At 42.0% G+C, this 17,721-nt stretch overlaps 1 protein-coding gene and 2 pseudogenes across 1 annotated transcript in view; 1 reads left to right on the top strand and 2 right to left on the bottom strand.

Annotated features, from left to right (window-relative positions):
- PARN (poly(A)-specific ribonuclease) overlaps positions 1 to 17,721 on the top strand; it is a 285,191-nt gene that overhangs the window by 236,268 nt on the left and 31,202 nt on the right. The window contains exon 22 of the mRNA XM_085885374.1: positions 2,195 to 2,342. Within this exon, the coding sequence (XP_085741500.1) occupies positions 2,195 to 2,342 (148 nt within the window). The remainder of the gene's footprint in view (positions 1 to 2,194; positions 2,343 to 17,721) is intronic.
- On the bottom strand, positions 9,003 to 10,789 carry LOC147034567 (uncharacterized; annotated as a pseudogene).
- LOC147034566 (uncharacterized) lies at positions 12,918 to 14,507 on the bottom strand (annotated as a pseudogene).

The raw sequence follows: 17,721 nt of genomic DNA, 5'->3' as shown, positions 1-17,721 counted from the left end.
GTTCTCCACGCGAGCGTGTTTGTAAAGCTCCGACGAGCAGAGCACATGTGTTCGCAAAACACGGGGCTTGCTTTGAGATGCACAGTGACGTCATGGCTGCACGTGTGTTTGGAATCCGGCAGAAGGGAATTCCTGCCGGACTGTACCGTCCAAGAGGGACGAGGTGCGCCGGGGCACAAGCAGCTGCCATGACGTCACGGAAAAAGAGCGCGGCTGTGAACTGCCGCGCTGGTGGTGTGCATTATGAAAAAAAAGAAGAGTTTAGAAAAGCAAGCCTCGCTTCAGGTGAACAGGATTCCCAGGCAAGGAGTGGAAGACCCAGAGGTGTATTAGTATATTACACCTTCCAGTGATATTAGTATGTTACACCTTCTCGTGGTATTAGTATATTGCACCTTCCAGTGATATTAGTATATTACACCTTCCAGTGATATTATTATATTACACCTTCCAGTGATATTAGTATGTTACACCTTCTAGTGGTATTAGTATATTACACCTTCCAGTGATATTATTATATTACACCTTCCAGTGATATTAGTATGTTACACCTTCTAGTGGTATTAGTATATTACACCTTCCAGTGATATTAGTATATTACACCTTCCAGTGATATTAGTATATTACACCTTCCAGTGATATTATTATATTACACCTTCCAGTGGTATTAGTATGTTACACCTTCGAGTGGTATTAGTATATTACACCTTCCAGTGATATTATTATATTACACCTTCCAGTGATATTAGTATGTTACACCTTCTAGTGGTATTAGTATATTACACCTTCCAGTGATATTAGTATATTACACCTTCCAGTGATATTAGTATATTACACCTTCCAGTGATATTATTATATTACACCTTCCAGTGGTATTAGTATGTTACACCTTCGAGTGGTATTAGTATATTACACCTTCCAGTGATATTATTATATTACACCTTCCAGTGATATTAGTATGTTACACCTTCCAGTGATATTAGTATATTACACCTTCCAGTGATATTATTATATTACACCTTCCAGTGATATTAGTATGTTACACCTTCTAGTGGTATTAGTATATTACACCTTCCAGTGATATTATTATATTACACCTTCCAGTGATATTAGTATGTTACACCTTCCAGTGATATTAGTATATTACACCTTCCAGTGATATTATTATATTACACCTTCCAGTGATATTAGTATGTTACACCTTCTAGTGGTATTAGTATATTGCACCTTTCAGTGATATTTGTACATTGCACCTTCCAGTGATATCAGTATATTACAATTTCCAGTGGTATTACTATGTTACACCTTCCAGTGATAGTATGTTACACCTTCCAGTGATATTAGTATGTTCCACCTTCCAGTGATAGTATGTTACACCTTCCAGTGATATTAGTATGTTACACCTTCCAGTGATGTTAGTATGTTCCACCTTCCAGTGATATTAGTATGTTACACCTTCCAGTGATATTCGTATGTTGCACATTGCAGTTGCACATATGTTGCAAAAAACTTCATTTATTTCGCTTTTGTGTGAACAGCATAATTAAAGTGCGTCAATGGATGGCCAACAGTTATGCAGCACACTCGCCTCTCTGTCTAGCCGGACTTCAAATCCCGATTCAGCTATGAGCTGTCACCCCGGTCACACACATGTTTTTGTTCATTGGTTTACTTAAAATATCACATCGCAGGTGGGCATGTATTGCAAAGCAATTCTCGCTCTTGTTTTGGGTTTTGTTGGTCCGTACATCCACCTGGAGCCTCGACTCGAAAATTACTGTGCATGTCTTTCATTCATATTTGGCACATGTATGCAATAATATCTGGGCATGAGACACGTCAAATGATTTTGGGATAGGAGCCAAAAGTCATGGGACACAGCATGTTATCGCCAAATGTTGACAGTTTTAAAATCGAGTTTTACTGGAGAGAGCAGTAAGGGATTGTATATGCTTTTGAGAACCATTATTTATTTATTTATTTCTATATACACTTTACCATCTCTACGAACCATCATTCCACCTTGAAATATTTATTTATTTATTTATTAGTTATTCAGGTATAAAATGTACACGTCCCATTTTTATGGCAATGTTGAGCTGTGTCCTCTGATAACGTGCATTTTTCTGTTTTGTTTTTGTTTACATATTTTTACTCTTGACTTCATTCTTGATGACAATTACCTTTTTTTCAGCCAAAAACATGTGCCAAGATGCAGAAACATATCAGATCCGAACATACTCTGAATACTGTCGGTGGTGTGCTTGCACTCCAACCCTTCCCAAGCACAAAGGAGCAACATTTTCAGAGAATAAGCCATGGGGTAAAAAACGCAAGCACAGGTGAGTGAATGCATCCTGTTACAAAAAAGGCCAAATGTGCTGCATTGGCCATTTCTATGTAATAAAATACTTTTGAATACCCAAACCCTATAAGAATTATTATTGTTATCATTCTACTTTTCATTACTATTCACTCTTTGGATCCATTTTATTGGAAATAGTCATTAATGGTCCTTTTTGATTTATCAAAATCCAGTATGTTGCTTATTAGGATTAAGGAGAGTCAACTATACCTTCATTTAAATCCTTAGCCATTGCTTTGTGCAGCATAAAAATAACAGTGAGGTGCCGAGACTTTAAAGGAGCTCCTTGAGTTAAAGGCCACAGTTGTCTTCAAGAGCAGCTCTCTTGATCAATTCCTGTAAATATACCTTTATTCTAAAGGTTGACAGATCCCAAAGAACAGCAGGATACACATTTGTGCAAAGCAGTCTCAATGAATGTGTAGCTACCCCAAAACATATGCTGACTACCTCTCGATTTGCCTCTCCTGAATAAAGGTCATGAGCGAGGATAAGCTCCATAAGGTATAGTTGGGTATTCAAAAGGTATTCATTCTCTCTCTCTCTCTCTCTCTCTCTCTCTCTCTCTCTCTCTCTCTCTCTCTCTCTCTCTCTCTCTCTCTCTCTCTCTCTCTCTCTCTCTCACTCTCTCACTCTCTCACTCTCTCACACTCTCACACTCTCACTCTCTCACTCTCTCACTCTCTCACTCTCTCACTCTCTCACTCTCTCACTCTCTCACTCTCTCACTCTCTCACACTCTCACACTCTCACACTCTCACACTCTCACACTCTCACACTCTCACACTCTCACACTCTCACACTCTCACACTCTCACACTCTCACACTCTCACTCTCTCACTCTCTCACTCTCTCACACTCTCACACTCTCACACTCTCACACTCTCACACTCTCACACTCTCACACTCTCACACTCTCACACTCTCACACTCTCACACTCTCACACTCTCACACTCTCACACTCTCACACTCTCACACTCTCACACTCTCACTCTCTCTCACTCTCTCTCTTCACACTCACTCTCTCTTCACACTCTCTCTTCACACTCTCTCTCACACTCTCTCTCTCTCTCTCTCTCTCCTCTCCTCCCCCCCTACCTCTCTCTCCCTCCTCTCTCCTATCTCCATCTCCATCTCTCCCTCTCTCTCTTCACCCACCTCACTTTTCCTCTCTCTGTCTCTCTCTCTCTCTCTCTCTGTCTCTCTCTCTGTCTCTGTCTCTGTCTCTGTCTCTGTCTCTGTCTCTGTCTCTCTCTCTCTCTCTGTCTCTGTCTCTGTCTCTGTCTCTGTCTCTGTCTCTGTCTCTGTCTCTGTCTCTGTCTCTGTCTCTGTCTCTGTCTCTGCCTCTGTCTCTGTCTCTGTCTCTGTCTCTGTCTCTGTCTCTGTCTCTGTCTCTGTCTCTCTCTCCCTCTCTCTCTCTCTCTCTCTCTCTCTCTGTCTCTCTCTCTCTCTCTCTCTCTCTCTCTCTCTCTCTCTCTCTCTCTCTCTCTCTCTCTCTCTCTCTCTCTCTCTCTCTCTCTCTCTCTCTCTCTCTCTCTCTCTCTCTCTCTCTCTCTCTCTCTCTCTCTCTCTCTCTCTCCTCTCTCCTCTTCTCCCCCCACCTCTCTCTCTGTCCTCTCTCCTATCTCCATCTCCATCTCTCCCTCTCTCTCTTCACCCACCTCACTTTTCCTCTCTCTGTCTCTCTCTCTCTTCTCTCTCTCTCTCTCTCTCTCTCTCTCTCTCTCTCTCTCTCTCTCTCTCTCTCTCTCTCTCTCTCTCTCTCTCTCTCTCTCTCTCTCTCTCTCTCTCTCTCTCTCTCTCTCTCTCTCTCTCTCTCTCTCTCTCTTCCTCTCTCTCTTCCTCTCTCTCTTCCTCTCTCTCTTCCTCTCTCTCTTCCTCTCTCTCTTCCTCTCTCTCTTTCCTCTCTCTCTCTTCCTCTCTCTCTCTTCCTCTCTCTCTCTTCCTCTCTCTCTCTTCCTCTCTCTCTCTTCCTCTCTCTCTTCCTCTCTCTCTTCCTCTCTCTCTTCCTCTCTCTCTTCCTCTCTCTCTCTTCCTCTCTCTCTCTTCCTCTCTCTCTCTTCCTCTCTCTCTCTTCCTCTCTCTCTCTTCCTCTCTCTCTCTTCCTCTCTCTCTCTCTTCCTCTCTCTCTCTTCCTCTCTCTCTCTTCCTCTCTCTCTCTTCCTCTCTCTCTCTTCCTCTCTCTCTCTTCCTCTCTCTCTCTTCCTCTCTCTCTCTTCCTCTCTCTCTCTTCCTCTCTCTCTCTTCCTCTCTCTCTCTTCCTCTCTCTCTCTTCCTCTCTCTCTCTTCCTCTCTCTCTCTTCCTCTCTCTCTCTTCCTCTCTCTCTCTTCCTCTCTCTCTCTTCCTCTCTCTCTCTTCCTCTCTCTCTCTCTTCCTCTCTCTCTCTTCCTCTCTCTCTCTTCCTCTCTCTCTCTTCCTCTCTCTCTCTTCCTCTCTCTCTCTTCCTCTCTCTCTCTTCCTCTCTCTCTCTTCCTCTCTCTCTCTTCCTCTCTCTCTCTTCCTCTCTCTCTCTTCCTCTCTCTCTCTTCCTCTCTCTCTTTTCCTCTCTCTCTTTTCCTCTCTCTCTCTTCCTCTCTCTCTCTTCCTCTCTCTCTCTTCCTCTCTCTCTCTTCCTCTCTCTCTCTTCCTCTCTCTCTCTTCCTCTCTCTCTTCCTCTCTCTCTTCCTCTCTCTCTTCCTCTCTCTCTTCCTCTCTCTCTTCCTCTCTCTCTTCCTCTCTCTCTTCCTCTCTCTCTTCCTCTCTCTCTCTTCCTCTCTCTCTCTTCCTCTCTCTCTCTTCCTCTCTCTCTTTTCCTCTCTCTCTTTTCCTCTCTCTCTTTTCCTCTCTCTCTTTTCCTCTCTCTCTTTTCCTCTCTCTCTTTTCCTCTCTCTCTTTTCCTCTCTCTCTTTTCCTCTCTCTCTTTTCCTCTCTCTCTTTTCCTCTCTCTCTTTTCCTCTCTCTCTTTTCCTCTCTCTCTTTTCCTCTCTCTCTTTTCCTCTCTCTCTCTTCCTCTCTCTCTTTTCCTCTCTCTCTTTTCCTCTCTCTCTTTTCCTCTCTCTCTTTTCCTCTCTCTCTTTTCCTGTCTCTCTTTTCCTCTCTCTCTTTTCCTCTCTCTCTTTTCCTCTCTCTCTTTTCCTCTCTCTCTTTTCCTCTCTCTCTTTTCCTCTCTCTCTTTTCCTCTCTCTCTTTTCCTCTCTCTCTTTTCCTCTCTCTCTTTTCCTCTCTCTCTTTTCCTCTCTCTCTTTTCCTCTCTCTCTTTTCCTCTCTCTCTTTTCCTCTCTCTCTTTTCCTCTCTCTCTTTTCCTCTCTCTCTTTTCCTCTCTCTCTTTTCCTCTCTCTCTTTTCCTCTCTCTCTTTTCCTCTCTCTCTTTTCCTCTCTCTCTTTTCCTCTCTCTCTTTTCCTCTCTCTCTTTTCCTCTCTCTCTTTTCCTCTCTCTCTTTTCCTCTCTCTCTTTTCCTCTCTGTCTTTTCCTCTCTCTCTTTTCCTCTCTCTCTTTTCCTCTCTCTCTTTTCCTCTCTCTCTTTTCCTCTCTCTCTTTTCCTCTCTCTCTTTTCCTCTCTCTCTTTTCCTCTGTCTCTTTTCCTCTCTCTCTTTTCCTCTCTCTCTTTTCCTCTCTCTCTTTTCCTCTCTCTCTTTTCCTCTCTCTCTTTTCCTCTCTCTCTTTTCCTCTCTCTCTTTTCCTCTCTCTCTTTTCCTCTCTCTCTTTTCCTCTCTCTCTTTTCCTCTCTCTCTTTTCCTCTCTCTCTTTTCCTCTCTCTCTTTTCCTCTCTCTCTTTTCCTCTCTCTCTTTTCCTCTCTCTCTTTTCCTCTCTCTCTTTTCCTCTCTCTCTTTTCCTCTCTCTCTTTTCCTCTCTCTCTTTTCCTCTCTCTCTTTTCCTCTCTCTCTTTTCCTCTCTCTCTTTTCCTCTCTCTCTTTTCCTCTCTCTCTTTTCCTCTCTCTCTTTTCCTCTCTCTCTTTTCCTCTCTCTCTTTTCCTCTCTCTCTTTTCCTCTCTCTCTTTTCCTCTCTCTCTTTTCCTCTCTCTCTTTTCCTCTCTCTCTTTTCCTCTCTCTCTCTTTTCCTCTCTCTCTGTCTCTCTCCTTTTCTCTCTCTCTTTTCCTCTCTCTCTTTTCCTCTCTCTCTTTTTCTCTCTCTCTTTTCCTCTCTCTCTTTTCCTCTCTCTCTTTTCCTCTCTCTCTTTTCCTCTCTCTCTGTCTCTGTCTCTCTTTTCCTCTCTCTCTCTTTTCCTCCCTCTCTGTCTCTCTCCTTTTCTCTCTCTCTTTTCCTCTCTCTCTTTTCCTCTCTCTCTTTTTCTCTCTCTCTTTTCCTCTCTCTCTTTTCCTCTCTCTCTTTTCCTCTCTCTCTTTTCCTCTCTCTCTTTTCCTCTCTCTCTTTTCCTCTCTCTCTCTTCCTCTCTCTCTCTTCCTCTCTCTCTCTTCCTCTCTCGCTCTCTGTCTCTCTCTCTTCTTCTCTCTCTCTTCCTCTTTCTCTCATCTTCTTTCTCTTCCTCTCTCTCTTCCTCTCTCTCTTCCTCTCTCTCTTCCTCTCTCTCTTCCTCTCTCTCTTCCTCTCTCTCTTCCTCTCTCTCTTCCTCTCTCTCTTCCTCTCTCTCTTCCTCTCTCTCTTCCTCTCTCTCTTCCTCTCTCTCTTCCTCTCTCTCTTCCTCTCTCTCTTCCTCTCTCTCTTGCTCTCCCTCTTCCCCTCTCTCTTCCTCTCTCTCTTCCTCTCTCTCTTCCTCTCTCTCTTCCTCTCTCTCTTCCTCTCTCTCTTCCTCTCTCTCTTCCTCTCTCTCTTCCTCTCTCTCTTCCTCTCTCTCTTCCTCTCTCTCTTCCTCTCTCTCTTCCTCTCTCTCTTCCTCTCTCTCTTCCTCTCTCTCTCTCTCTCTCTCTCTTCCTCTCTCTCTTCCTCTCTCTCTTCCTCTCTCTCTTCCTCTCTCTCTTCCTCTCTCTCTTCCTCTCTCTCTTCCTCTCTCTCTTCCTCTCTCTCTTCCTCTCTCTCCATCTCCATTTCGCTCTCTCTCGCTCTCTCGCTCTCTCTCTCCTCACCATGATAGCTATACTATGTAATAGTTGCAGCAGATAAGGCTGCTAATAATTTTTGTGTGGTTTGTAAAAAGTTTTATTTAGAGGTTTTATTAAGAGAGTTAGTTTTGGCATTGATGTGGTTACCTTCACTCGTATATGAAATAGCACAAATGTTCCTTGTCATAAGTCACTCCCAATTGGATATATTTGAGCATCAGGAAGTTTTAGTTAATAATTTCAGTATTAAATGTAAAGAGATAAATCTTTGTATGCCTTGGCTTTTCTGAATTCCTAAGCTTCATAAGAACCCATACAAGTATAGTTTTATAGCGGGTGCCAGGCAGTGTTCCACCAAGTAGTTATCGGTTATAGTTAACTCAGGCTTACAAGTTGTTCGGGAGCAGGTCAGGAAATATTGTTTAGTAATTGAGAAGAATTCTGGTATTAACACTTTCTGAAAAATTAATTCTTCCTTAGAGTTATTAGATAGAATTAGATGCCTTGATATCAAGTCAGTTAAAGTTTTGGATTTTTCAACTTTATGTGCAAATTTGGATTTTGTACAAGTGAAGGATTCACTCTTCAAAGTAATTGACAAGGCTTTTTTTTAACTCTTTTAGTAAGTTTTTATGTGTCAGGTTTGATGGAGCATTATTTTCTAAAAATATGTCCAAGTTTTCATTGTTTTGATAAGCAGGAGTTGAAGGATGCTGTTAATTTTATTTCATTTTATACTTTTGTGTCTTTTTGTGGAATAATGTTTCAACAGGTTTCGGGTATTCCCATGTGTGGGAATTGCAGGCCCCTACTTGTGGACATTTTTCATATTTTCTGTGAATTTTCATTTATGCAGAAACTGGTGAAGGAGAAAAAATTATCTCGTACAAGTTGTTATATGGATGATGTTTGTGTGGTTAACTATAATTTTTTTGATATGCAACTTCACAAGATTTATCCAGATAGTCTGAATGTAAACAGGAGTGGTAATGATTGTACAGTTGCTGCATATCTGGATGTGTTGGTTGGAGTTGGACAGAATTGTTTTAGTGCAAGTATATATCCTAAGGTTGATGATTTCAGTTTCCCAGTAGTCTTGTACACCTTTCCATGTAACAATGTACCAATTAAAATAAGATGCAATGCCTTTTTCATCTCAGCTTCTAAGATTTGTAAGAATTTGTTCAGGAAAGGATGATTTTGTGGAACGTGCTGAGAAGGTTTTCTCCATCATGTTAAACAGGAAATTTGGCTGATTGTTTGATTAGGTCTTGTGAGAATGTCTTTCGACTTCATCATCACCTTTTATTTAAATTTGGTTTGTTTTCATGTCAACAAGTTCCTATTGCATTGCATTTGAGATAATAATGAATTAATTATTTAATTATTTTACTGTGGGAAAATTTTTAATTCATGCTATTGATTAAAGATATATATATATATATATATATATATAAATATATATATATATATATATATATATATATATATATATATATATATATATATATATATATATATGTTATTTAATAATGGAGGCATTTCGATAAAAATACAATAAATTAATATTTTTTATAAAATACATTTTAAATAAGCATTAAAATAATTTATTGGTGGTTGCTAATATACGCAATGCAGCATGTTAAAATCGATTGTTAATGATAGTTTGAATAGTTGAATGACCGTTTGAGTCTTTGGTTTGATAGAGGTGCTGTGCAATAGACAAGCCTAGAAGGTAAAGTGTCTATCGCTTGATATATTATCACATAAATAGGCCAGGGAATCTCGTGATATACCCACCACAAATTGCAATAGAAACTATTCAAGTGTTTTTTCACTCTAAATATACGATAGAATGACATACTAAAAGTCACCGAAAATCCAAGTCGGGGAACATGTTTATTTTTCAAGATGGCCACCAAAATGGCTGCCAAAACTGATAATTTTAGAATCAGACCTATATCAGCAAGTAATAGTGCTAAAAATATATGTGAAACACTTAGGTACATGTTATTGGACATAATAAACCCATTTCTGACATTTCCTTGTGCATAGAGAGAGTCTATGAGAAATTTAGACCCAAAATGGTGGTGCATTTGTATGCCTAAACCTATCTGTAAGGGAGCAATTAGAACTCTTGGTCGAATGCATTGCATAATGGCTTGACCCAACGATACTATTTTCTTATCGGCATCCTTCCCAACTGCGAGTTTCTGAAGCAGAAGTTTCAATGATTCAGGTAAGAATGACATTTCCTCGTCAGTAGATGTCATTGTACTTGAATTTGGGTATACCTCTTTTGTCTCTTCCACTGATTTGACATCACTTTTAATCAGTTTGGCAGCAGTCTCAATGAGTCTCATTTTCTCTGCAGTGTTGTTGCTTTTCTTGGGTTGACTGTAGAATTTGTGGAGGATAACGGATGCTTTGTGGTGGAATGTAACCACATTTAGTTTTCCATTGATCTCGGTGATCGTTATGTTGTCGCCAAAGTGTTTTTGAAGTTGATCTTTCATGTAATTAAATCCATATGATTCACTGTCAGTGCCATCCAGAAATTCATCCATTTTATGTATTAGATCTTGTGTAGTTGTTTGTTCATCGTCATTGGCCTCCAGATACTCGGCTACCTTAATGAAAGCATCTGCTCGTACTGAATCGGAGGGTCTGCCCTGCTTAGGCCGTTTGGGAGGGATCATTTCTTCTGCAACGAACTCATTTGGTATTTCCCTTCCTGTTCTAAAGTTTGTACTGCAGAGGTTGTGGTATACCGCATCTGCAGCATGTAGATCCTGCGCATACTCAATTCTACCTCTGACAGTGTCTGACCACAAATCATTGCGTTCATTGCATACCTGCATTATGGTCTTCTGGAAATCCATTGTTCTGATTGAGATAAGTTTATGTGTTGGTTTGTGTTGTTTTTTTTTGCATCCCAAACACCACAAAATATGCAGTTTTCTTTGTAATTGAATGCCATACTTGTGGATCGACACGCACATGGTGAACTACTGGAAGCTGCGGAGTCATGTCCTCGCTTTTTGTTGTCACTGACTATGCACTGTGGGGAACAAAAGTCCTTCCTCCACTTGACATGCACAACTTGGCCGGGCACAGCACCAATATTTCTGTTCCGCAACTCATTAGCCTTGGCAATGCCTTCACATCCTTTGATGCGTAATGTGGAAGTTGGCTCTCCATTGGATAAAGGTTCCTCACAGAAAACACACTTGTCCATGATCAGCTAATTCCACTGTAATATGAAAAGAAAGAAATACTTTAGCGCTATGACAACAATAATACAATGTATCCAACATATCTTAGAATTTCATTCATTTCTGAAATGTCTGAACCAAGGAAATTTCAAGATGTTTTATTTATATATGAATCCCAAGTAATTGCTTATATTTAGCTATTTCTAAATATGCTAGTTTTGGCACCATTTTGGTGGCCATTTTTTAATGTGAAGTCTGTGACAAGTTAAAAAATGCCAGAAATGGGTTTATTGTGTCCAATAAACATGTACCTAAGTTTTTCACATATATTTTTAGCACTATTACTTGCTGATATCGGGCTGATTCTAAAATTATTATCAGTTTTGGCAGCCATTTTGGCGGCCATCTTGAAAAATAAACATGTTCCCCTACTTGAATTTTCAGTGACTTTTAGTATGTCATTCTATAGCATACTTTGAGTGAAAAAACACTTGAATGGTTTCTATTGCAATTTGTGGTGGGTTTGGCGATATATTTTCATAGATTCCTTGGCCTAAAAGTGATGTATGATTAAAGTTATTCAAATGTAGTTATACTTTAAATAAAAGTAATAATTAAGTAAGTTTGAATAAAGATATTGCATTGCTTTATTGACTGACTGGACACAACTTTGAGGTTGTGGGTCCATTGATGTTGAGTAATCTACTGATGTGGACCTGCGACCGGGGTTGTGGATCCGCCGTTTGGAGAGGTTCTGGGCTGAAAGGATCGAAACCTTGATGAAAAACGGTGCTCAGCTGTTGATCCGGGCAGTTGGGAAATCAGTAAATTGCTTATAAGTTAAGGTCATAACGTCAAATAAAATAGCTTTTGTAAATACTTAACAGTACATAATACATCTGTATTTTGTGTTTATATATGTGTCTTTGTGAATATCTCTCTCTCTCTCTCTCTCTCTCTCTCTCTCTCTCTCTCTCTCTCTCTCTCTCTCTCTCTCTCTCTCTCTCTCTCTCTCTCTCTCTCTCTCTCTCTCTCTCTCTCTCTGTCTCTGTCTCTGTCTCTGTCTCTGTCTCTGTCTCTGTCTCTGTCTCTGTCTCTGTCTCTGTCTCTGTCTCTGTCTCTGTCTCTGTCTCTGTCTCTGTCTCTCTCTGTCTCTTTATTTCTTTCCCTCCCTCATAATAGAACTGCACAGAACTCATGCACGGCTTTTCCGCGAGATTTTATAGCAACCTCTCATTGTGGCATAAAATTCCTGATGTATATCTCTTGTCGTGTTATTATCCCCCTGTTGGACTTGGTCCGAAACGGGGGCTTATGGATTTGGTCTCAATTTTCGTATGCGTGCATGCATCCGCATCCATAAATCAGACTTGTATGGACTGATTTTATCCATGCTTGGCATAAAGACCACACATGATGGTATACATATGCACATTCTTTTATTTCGCGATGCGATCAAAGATGGCTGACAGGCGGCCATTTTAGTTCTAAAAAGAAAATTGGTATCAAACGTGTCCTCAACCATTTCTCAGACATGCATTTATTGATGTTCAAACTTGGCACACAGATAACGAATGATGACTTACTTAAGCACTTCATTTTTTTTTTGAGATCATATCCAAGATGGCTGACTGGCAACCATTTTGGTTGTAAAAAAAACCCCCAATATTGAAGACGTCTTCAATCATTTCAATCAGCCAACACTTTCAGTCATGTGCGAACAAAGAGATGGAGGCCCAGTAAACTGAAGTCAAAGTGGATTCTCCCCCCAGGGATGTGTGCATGCATGTAGTTAGGTTAAGAACCTCATTTCCGTGACCATTCTCTGGCTAGTAAGGTTTGACGATTGATTTGACTTCCATTGACCTTTTATAAAAAATTTAGCCCCCATGTCCCTCCCAAAAATCCTGGCATATTTTTCCAGAGGCCCAAATCCAAGATGGCTGGCGGCGCCATCTTGAAAAATTAAGTTTTGAACCAGAGCAACTAGAATCATGTACAAAGACACTTTTTCGGTGTCAGTCGACCACGAGGATTCCGAATCTGACATTAGTTTGATGTTACGACATCATTTTGACCCATGAAATCCAAGATGGCCACCATCCGGTAGAGCAAAAACGTAACTTTTGTACTTAAAGCAACTACCTCCATAAGGATCTCTTGTAGTAAAGTAAACTGATGAATAATATATATTATTGATAAATGCAGGACAACTAAACTCATTACACTTCAAAATAAGCTCTTTTAATAGCTGTAACTTGAACAGTTTGCAAATGGAACGACTTAAAACATGTCGATGCAAAATCATTTTACCCTGAAAATGGTACTTTTTGGCCATTTTCTGTAGACAAATGACACCACAACACAAATGAAACACATTTTCGAAAAAACATTTACAAAAAACAAACTTATTTAGAAGTCACCAATTATGCTTTTGTGTCATACTTCACATTGTTATGACATTGTAATTGATGAATCAATATGACCTTGAGAGATATGATCAGTCCGAATCAGAGCATTCTGCCTCACTAGATTCTGAATCATCAGATTCCGATGAATCCCCCCCCTCCTCCTCTGTACATCATCATCTCCCTCCTCACCCCCCTCCTTGCTATCATCTGCCTCACTCTCTTCAGCTGGCCCTGGTGCAGGTAGATGCGTCGGGAGAGCAGGTCGCGTGTGGCGGACAGGGCGACAGCGACCACCCACCAGCTCCCAGCCATGTCTGAGTGGCGAGGGGTGGTGCTTCTTGGAGGGGTGGCGCACAAGATATGCCAAGTAGTTTGTACAGAGGCAGTGTTGGCATAGGCTATCTGCATCTGGAGGGAAACGGATTAATGATTTGCTCTTCAGTGTCTTCCACTTTACTGCACGGGCCTCAGCCATGGTGCTACTCTTTTTGTCGCCATAGATGACATGTTGTGTGAACTGGAAGAGCTCCTCTAACACCTCCTCCTCAAAGTCAACGCTGTCTCCGCACCGCGAGAGCTGCCATTGAGACACGGCTCTTTGCTACCCTATCATACACCGACTTCTTACCCTTGCCGTAGAAGCTTGAGTTGGCATCACAGCCTGTCATACAGTGCAGTCTGCCATATCGTCAGTTACCAGGCCACGGCATAAGACAGTCTCCTGTTTCCTCTTCATACAGAGCATTCCAGGCAGCTGCCATGAGATAACTGCTGCCGTGACATAGGCATCGGTATCAGCGGTATCACTGACAACAGGGCCAGTGTAGCCTGACTCCTGCAGAACTGCGTAAGCGGAAAAGAGGACAGTGTCAGCCTCAGACTGATCAAAGCTGTAGTTGTCCATTGGTTGCTGGGTTGACAAGTTGGTGCAGTAGGAGCCAACAGAGAGGACAATCTCTGCATCAACACTCTCTGCAAGGTCTGTCAGGTAGTCGCATATCACTTTTTGCAGTCACCCCTTGTTGCTGCCACTACACAGCAGCGTTTTGAACACTTGAGCAGAAGGGAAGAGGTCGCTCAATTTCTTGTCGGCGTCGGGAATATGTGCCTTACCCTGTGCCCGCAGGTCTCGCTTGTTATCTTTATTTGAGTATGGTGCGTCATACGGGTCGTTCACACAGATGATACGCTCAGCATCACCATGGCGGGCAAGGATGATGGATGACACCTTGTGGACATAGTCCGACCACTTGTATGGGGTGCCATATTGCATTTGTCGATCTTCTGTTGATGGAGTTGCTATCCTCCAGATCATGCCCATGTCAATGAGAGCGGTGTAGGGTTCCTGCAGATCTACAGATTGCAGAGAGAGACTCTGGATGAGCTTGCTCTTCTGTGTCTTCCTGTATGTGCCGTTGGAGTTGAATAGGGCCATACACTCCTCGACAACACGATGTTCGAGAAACTCGGTGAGGTCCACAAGTTGACAGACCTCAACCAGGTCGATCACTGCCTTGTGAGCTATCCGCTCCATTTCAGCAGCTCTCGCTTTGAGTTTCTCCCTGTGCTACTCCATGTCTGGCATCTTGGCAAACGTCAAGCATTTGCTCAGAGGGACGGGTGCATGGATGGAGGTATTCTTAATGAACACCCGCTCTCGCATGAAGTTGGTCAACTTTTCCTCCCCCGCAGCATGGGCTGAGTTGAAGTCCGCAACGAGCTCATCAGAGGCAGACGTGGCTGACTGTAGGGTGTGGAGGGTGGGTGAGGATGGGTCGAATGGAAAGGAGTCAAACTCATGCATGCATGCGACCAGGTCCAGCACGCACTGCTCATCTTCTCGCATCCGTTTTGGACCGCATTCCATGTGCTTCCTCTTGGCTTTTTTTTTCCGGTTGGCCAGGGCGTTATGAGCCGCCCGGATCCGGGCCACATTGTTCACATTTCTGGAGTGCACCAGCAGCTGCTTCTCATTCTGGAGGATGGAGAGCCAGCCAGACTTTATTTTGCCGCCCTTGTTCATGGTGCATTCGATCCACATGTCCCAGGCCATGTTAGAGTAGGGGTTGCCTGTGATGGACTGAGCAAAGTCAATATGAAAGAAGGTGACCTGATCAGCAGGGAAAGCTGTCAGCATCGCCCAGAAGTCAGAAAGCCACCTCCAGGACCTATTGTTGTCGTACGCCAGTACCTCCTTGGTGATGTACACACTCTGGCTATTCTCAAGGTGCACACTGAGATGAACCGCAGTGGGATGTCGTTCATGAATTTGGAAGTTCACGATCCTCCAGATGGCTTCATTGCTACTGATGTATCTTCTCATTTCGTATTGCCGAACCTCATTATGCACAGTTCCATCCATTGGCAGGCCAAATGCAGCTATGTCAGATCCTTTGTTGACACACTTGCACACATATATGATGGATTTCACAGAGTGGCAGTACTCAACATTGATGTGTGCATTGAATAGCCATGTGAGGAGTGGACAGTATGGAACAATCCACCTGTTGTCAACTTCAACCTCACAACCACGAACTCTGATGGTTGTTGTGAATCCACCATCTTCTAGTTTTCTCCGACGATGCAGTGGGTATCCATCTTGTCCAGTCTGTGTCTCTTTCAGAAGATATCGTGGGAACCCTTTTTGTGCATTTGTTATCTGTCATGCATGGTGAGTTTGGATTGATGCTTCCACAGGGACCATGCACCTTCTGTGTTTTGACAGTGCTGAACAGAAGTGGATCAATTACTGGGTCTGGAAGTTCAGCACTGATGAAGTCATCCACTCTGTGCACATGAAGTTCATCTTGAAGCCAAGTCAGAATGTGGGCATGTGGCAGGCCATGCTATTGCCATTCAATTGTGTACAAGTAGAACTTAATGGCTCCAAAAATGTTTCCATTCGTGATGACATTCATCAATGCCTTCATTTTTTGTTGGAATACTCTTGCCAGAAAATCATGTCGATGCTGTGGTTTTTTGCCTGGCATGTGTTCATTATCCACTTCCTCCCAAGCTGGATTGCAGGTGAAGGTGATGAAGAAATCAGGACGGACATAGTTTCACACATACATCATGGCATCCTGAGTGCACTCATGCATGTAGCGAGGACCACCTGTGAAACTGGAAGGCAAGATGACCAATTGGCCAACATTGGCAGCATTTCCATTATTGTTCATGGCATCCCTGAGGTCAACATAGTTATCGACTCGGAGTTTCTTTTGGTTCTTTCGAATGAATCTCAGACATTCTGCCTCAATTTTGGCATACATGTCCACAACAAATTGGTGGAAAAAAAATCTTTGCAATGTAAGATGTGATTGAAATTACCAGTTCTTTACATAATCCTGTAGGCATAAAAGTCCATGGCAGAAATGTTATTTTCACTTGGCAGTCCTGTTGCTGGGTCTGTTTGTTGCAGTTTATTATCATATCCATCATCACCCTGCCAGAATATGATGGGTGTGTCTCAGCAATTATCTGGAGGGAGTTGTTTCTGAGTTGCAGCACAATATCTCGATCGCCATGTTGTTTACCAGCTAAGATGGCAGCCACTTCTGATGTGGAGGGTGCTTCCTGGCCTGAGGAAGCCTTCTGTGAAGCGGGTGAAATGTCGTACAAGTCCCCACCCTTTACAGCACAGTATTCCTGTCCCCATGTTTTCCAATGCAGTGTAAGGTGTTTTGAATTGCTTCGCGAGAAGTATTTTGGAGAGGTATTTTGAATTACACGTTTGAATAAGGATAATGACAGAACCACCATGGCTGCTCCTGGAGGGGGTGGGTGCTTCTAGTGTGTGTGTGTGTGTGTGTGTGTGTGTGTGTGTGTGTGTGTGTGTGTGTGTGTGTGTGTGTGTGTGTGTGTGTGTGTGTGTGTGTGTGTGTGTGTGTGTACATACATATATATCAGAAATAGATAATGAAATAAATGAAAAACGTTTGTTAATCCCATTGGATGACAATGTGCTGAGTTTGAAAAATCATTTTTGTTCTTTCTACCTTTGGGTGTCTGCAATGCCGTGGTAAAGAGCGAGTCCAGAGAGAATCATATATTGAATGGAATGGCCATGAAGATTGAAGTTTTGAGCAATTGGCTTCATGAGATCCCTTGACATATTTGTTTGTATAATTTCATTATGTTCTTTGGAATTATTTTTTACCTCGGACACCAAAAGCGGACGGAGTTATGTATTCACCCCCGTTTGTCTGTCCGTTTGTGAGCAGGATATCTCAAAAAGTTGTGTACGGATTTGTACGAAACTTGGTGGACACGTTTTGGTGTGTTAAAAGGACGAAATCATTCGATTTTGGTGAACATCTGGATACGGATACTTGGATTTTGTAACCGATTCCTTACCATTGAGAGATAGTGCCAAAAACAATATGTAGTAAAATATCTCAAAAAGTTATGGACAGATGCAGAAGAAAATAAATTGGTTCAATTTTGGTGAATATCCGGATCCGGATCAGGATGCTATATTTTTATAGGGATTCTTCACCATTGAAAAATAAGGCCAAAAACTATATATAGCATGGTATTTCAAAACGTCATGGATGGATTATTATGACAAAACTTGGTGTAATGAGTTGTGGAGGTGATAAGAACAAGCCAATTGGATTTTAGTTCAGGTCAGCAGATCTGGCCTATCAGTGGGATACGAAATGTAAACTGTTCAGTCTGACAGAGGTACTGTGTTTGCTCTACCAAGTGATGTTCTGGTATGTATATGCATTGGAAATTATATATTT

Source organism: Eptatretus burgeri, chromosome 1 (genome assembly GCF_056783735.1).
Source record: "Eptatretus burgeri isolate ZD-2024b chromosome 1, Ebu_testis_v1, whole genome shotgun sequence".
NCBI lineage: Eukaryota > Metazoa > Chordata > Myxini > Myxiniformes > Myxinidae > Eptatretus > Eptatretus burgeri.
This window is presented reverse-complemented; position numbering and strand designations above follow the sequence as displayed.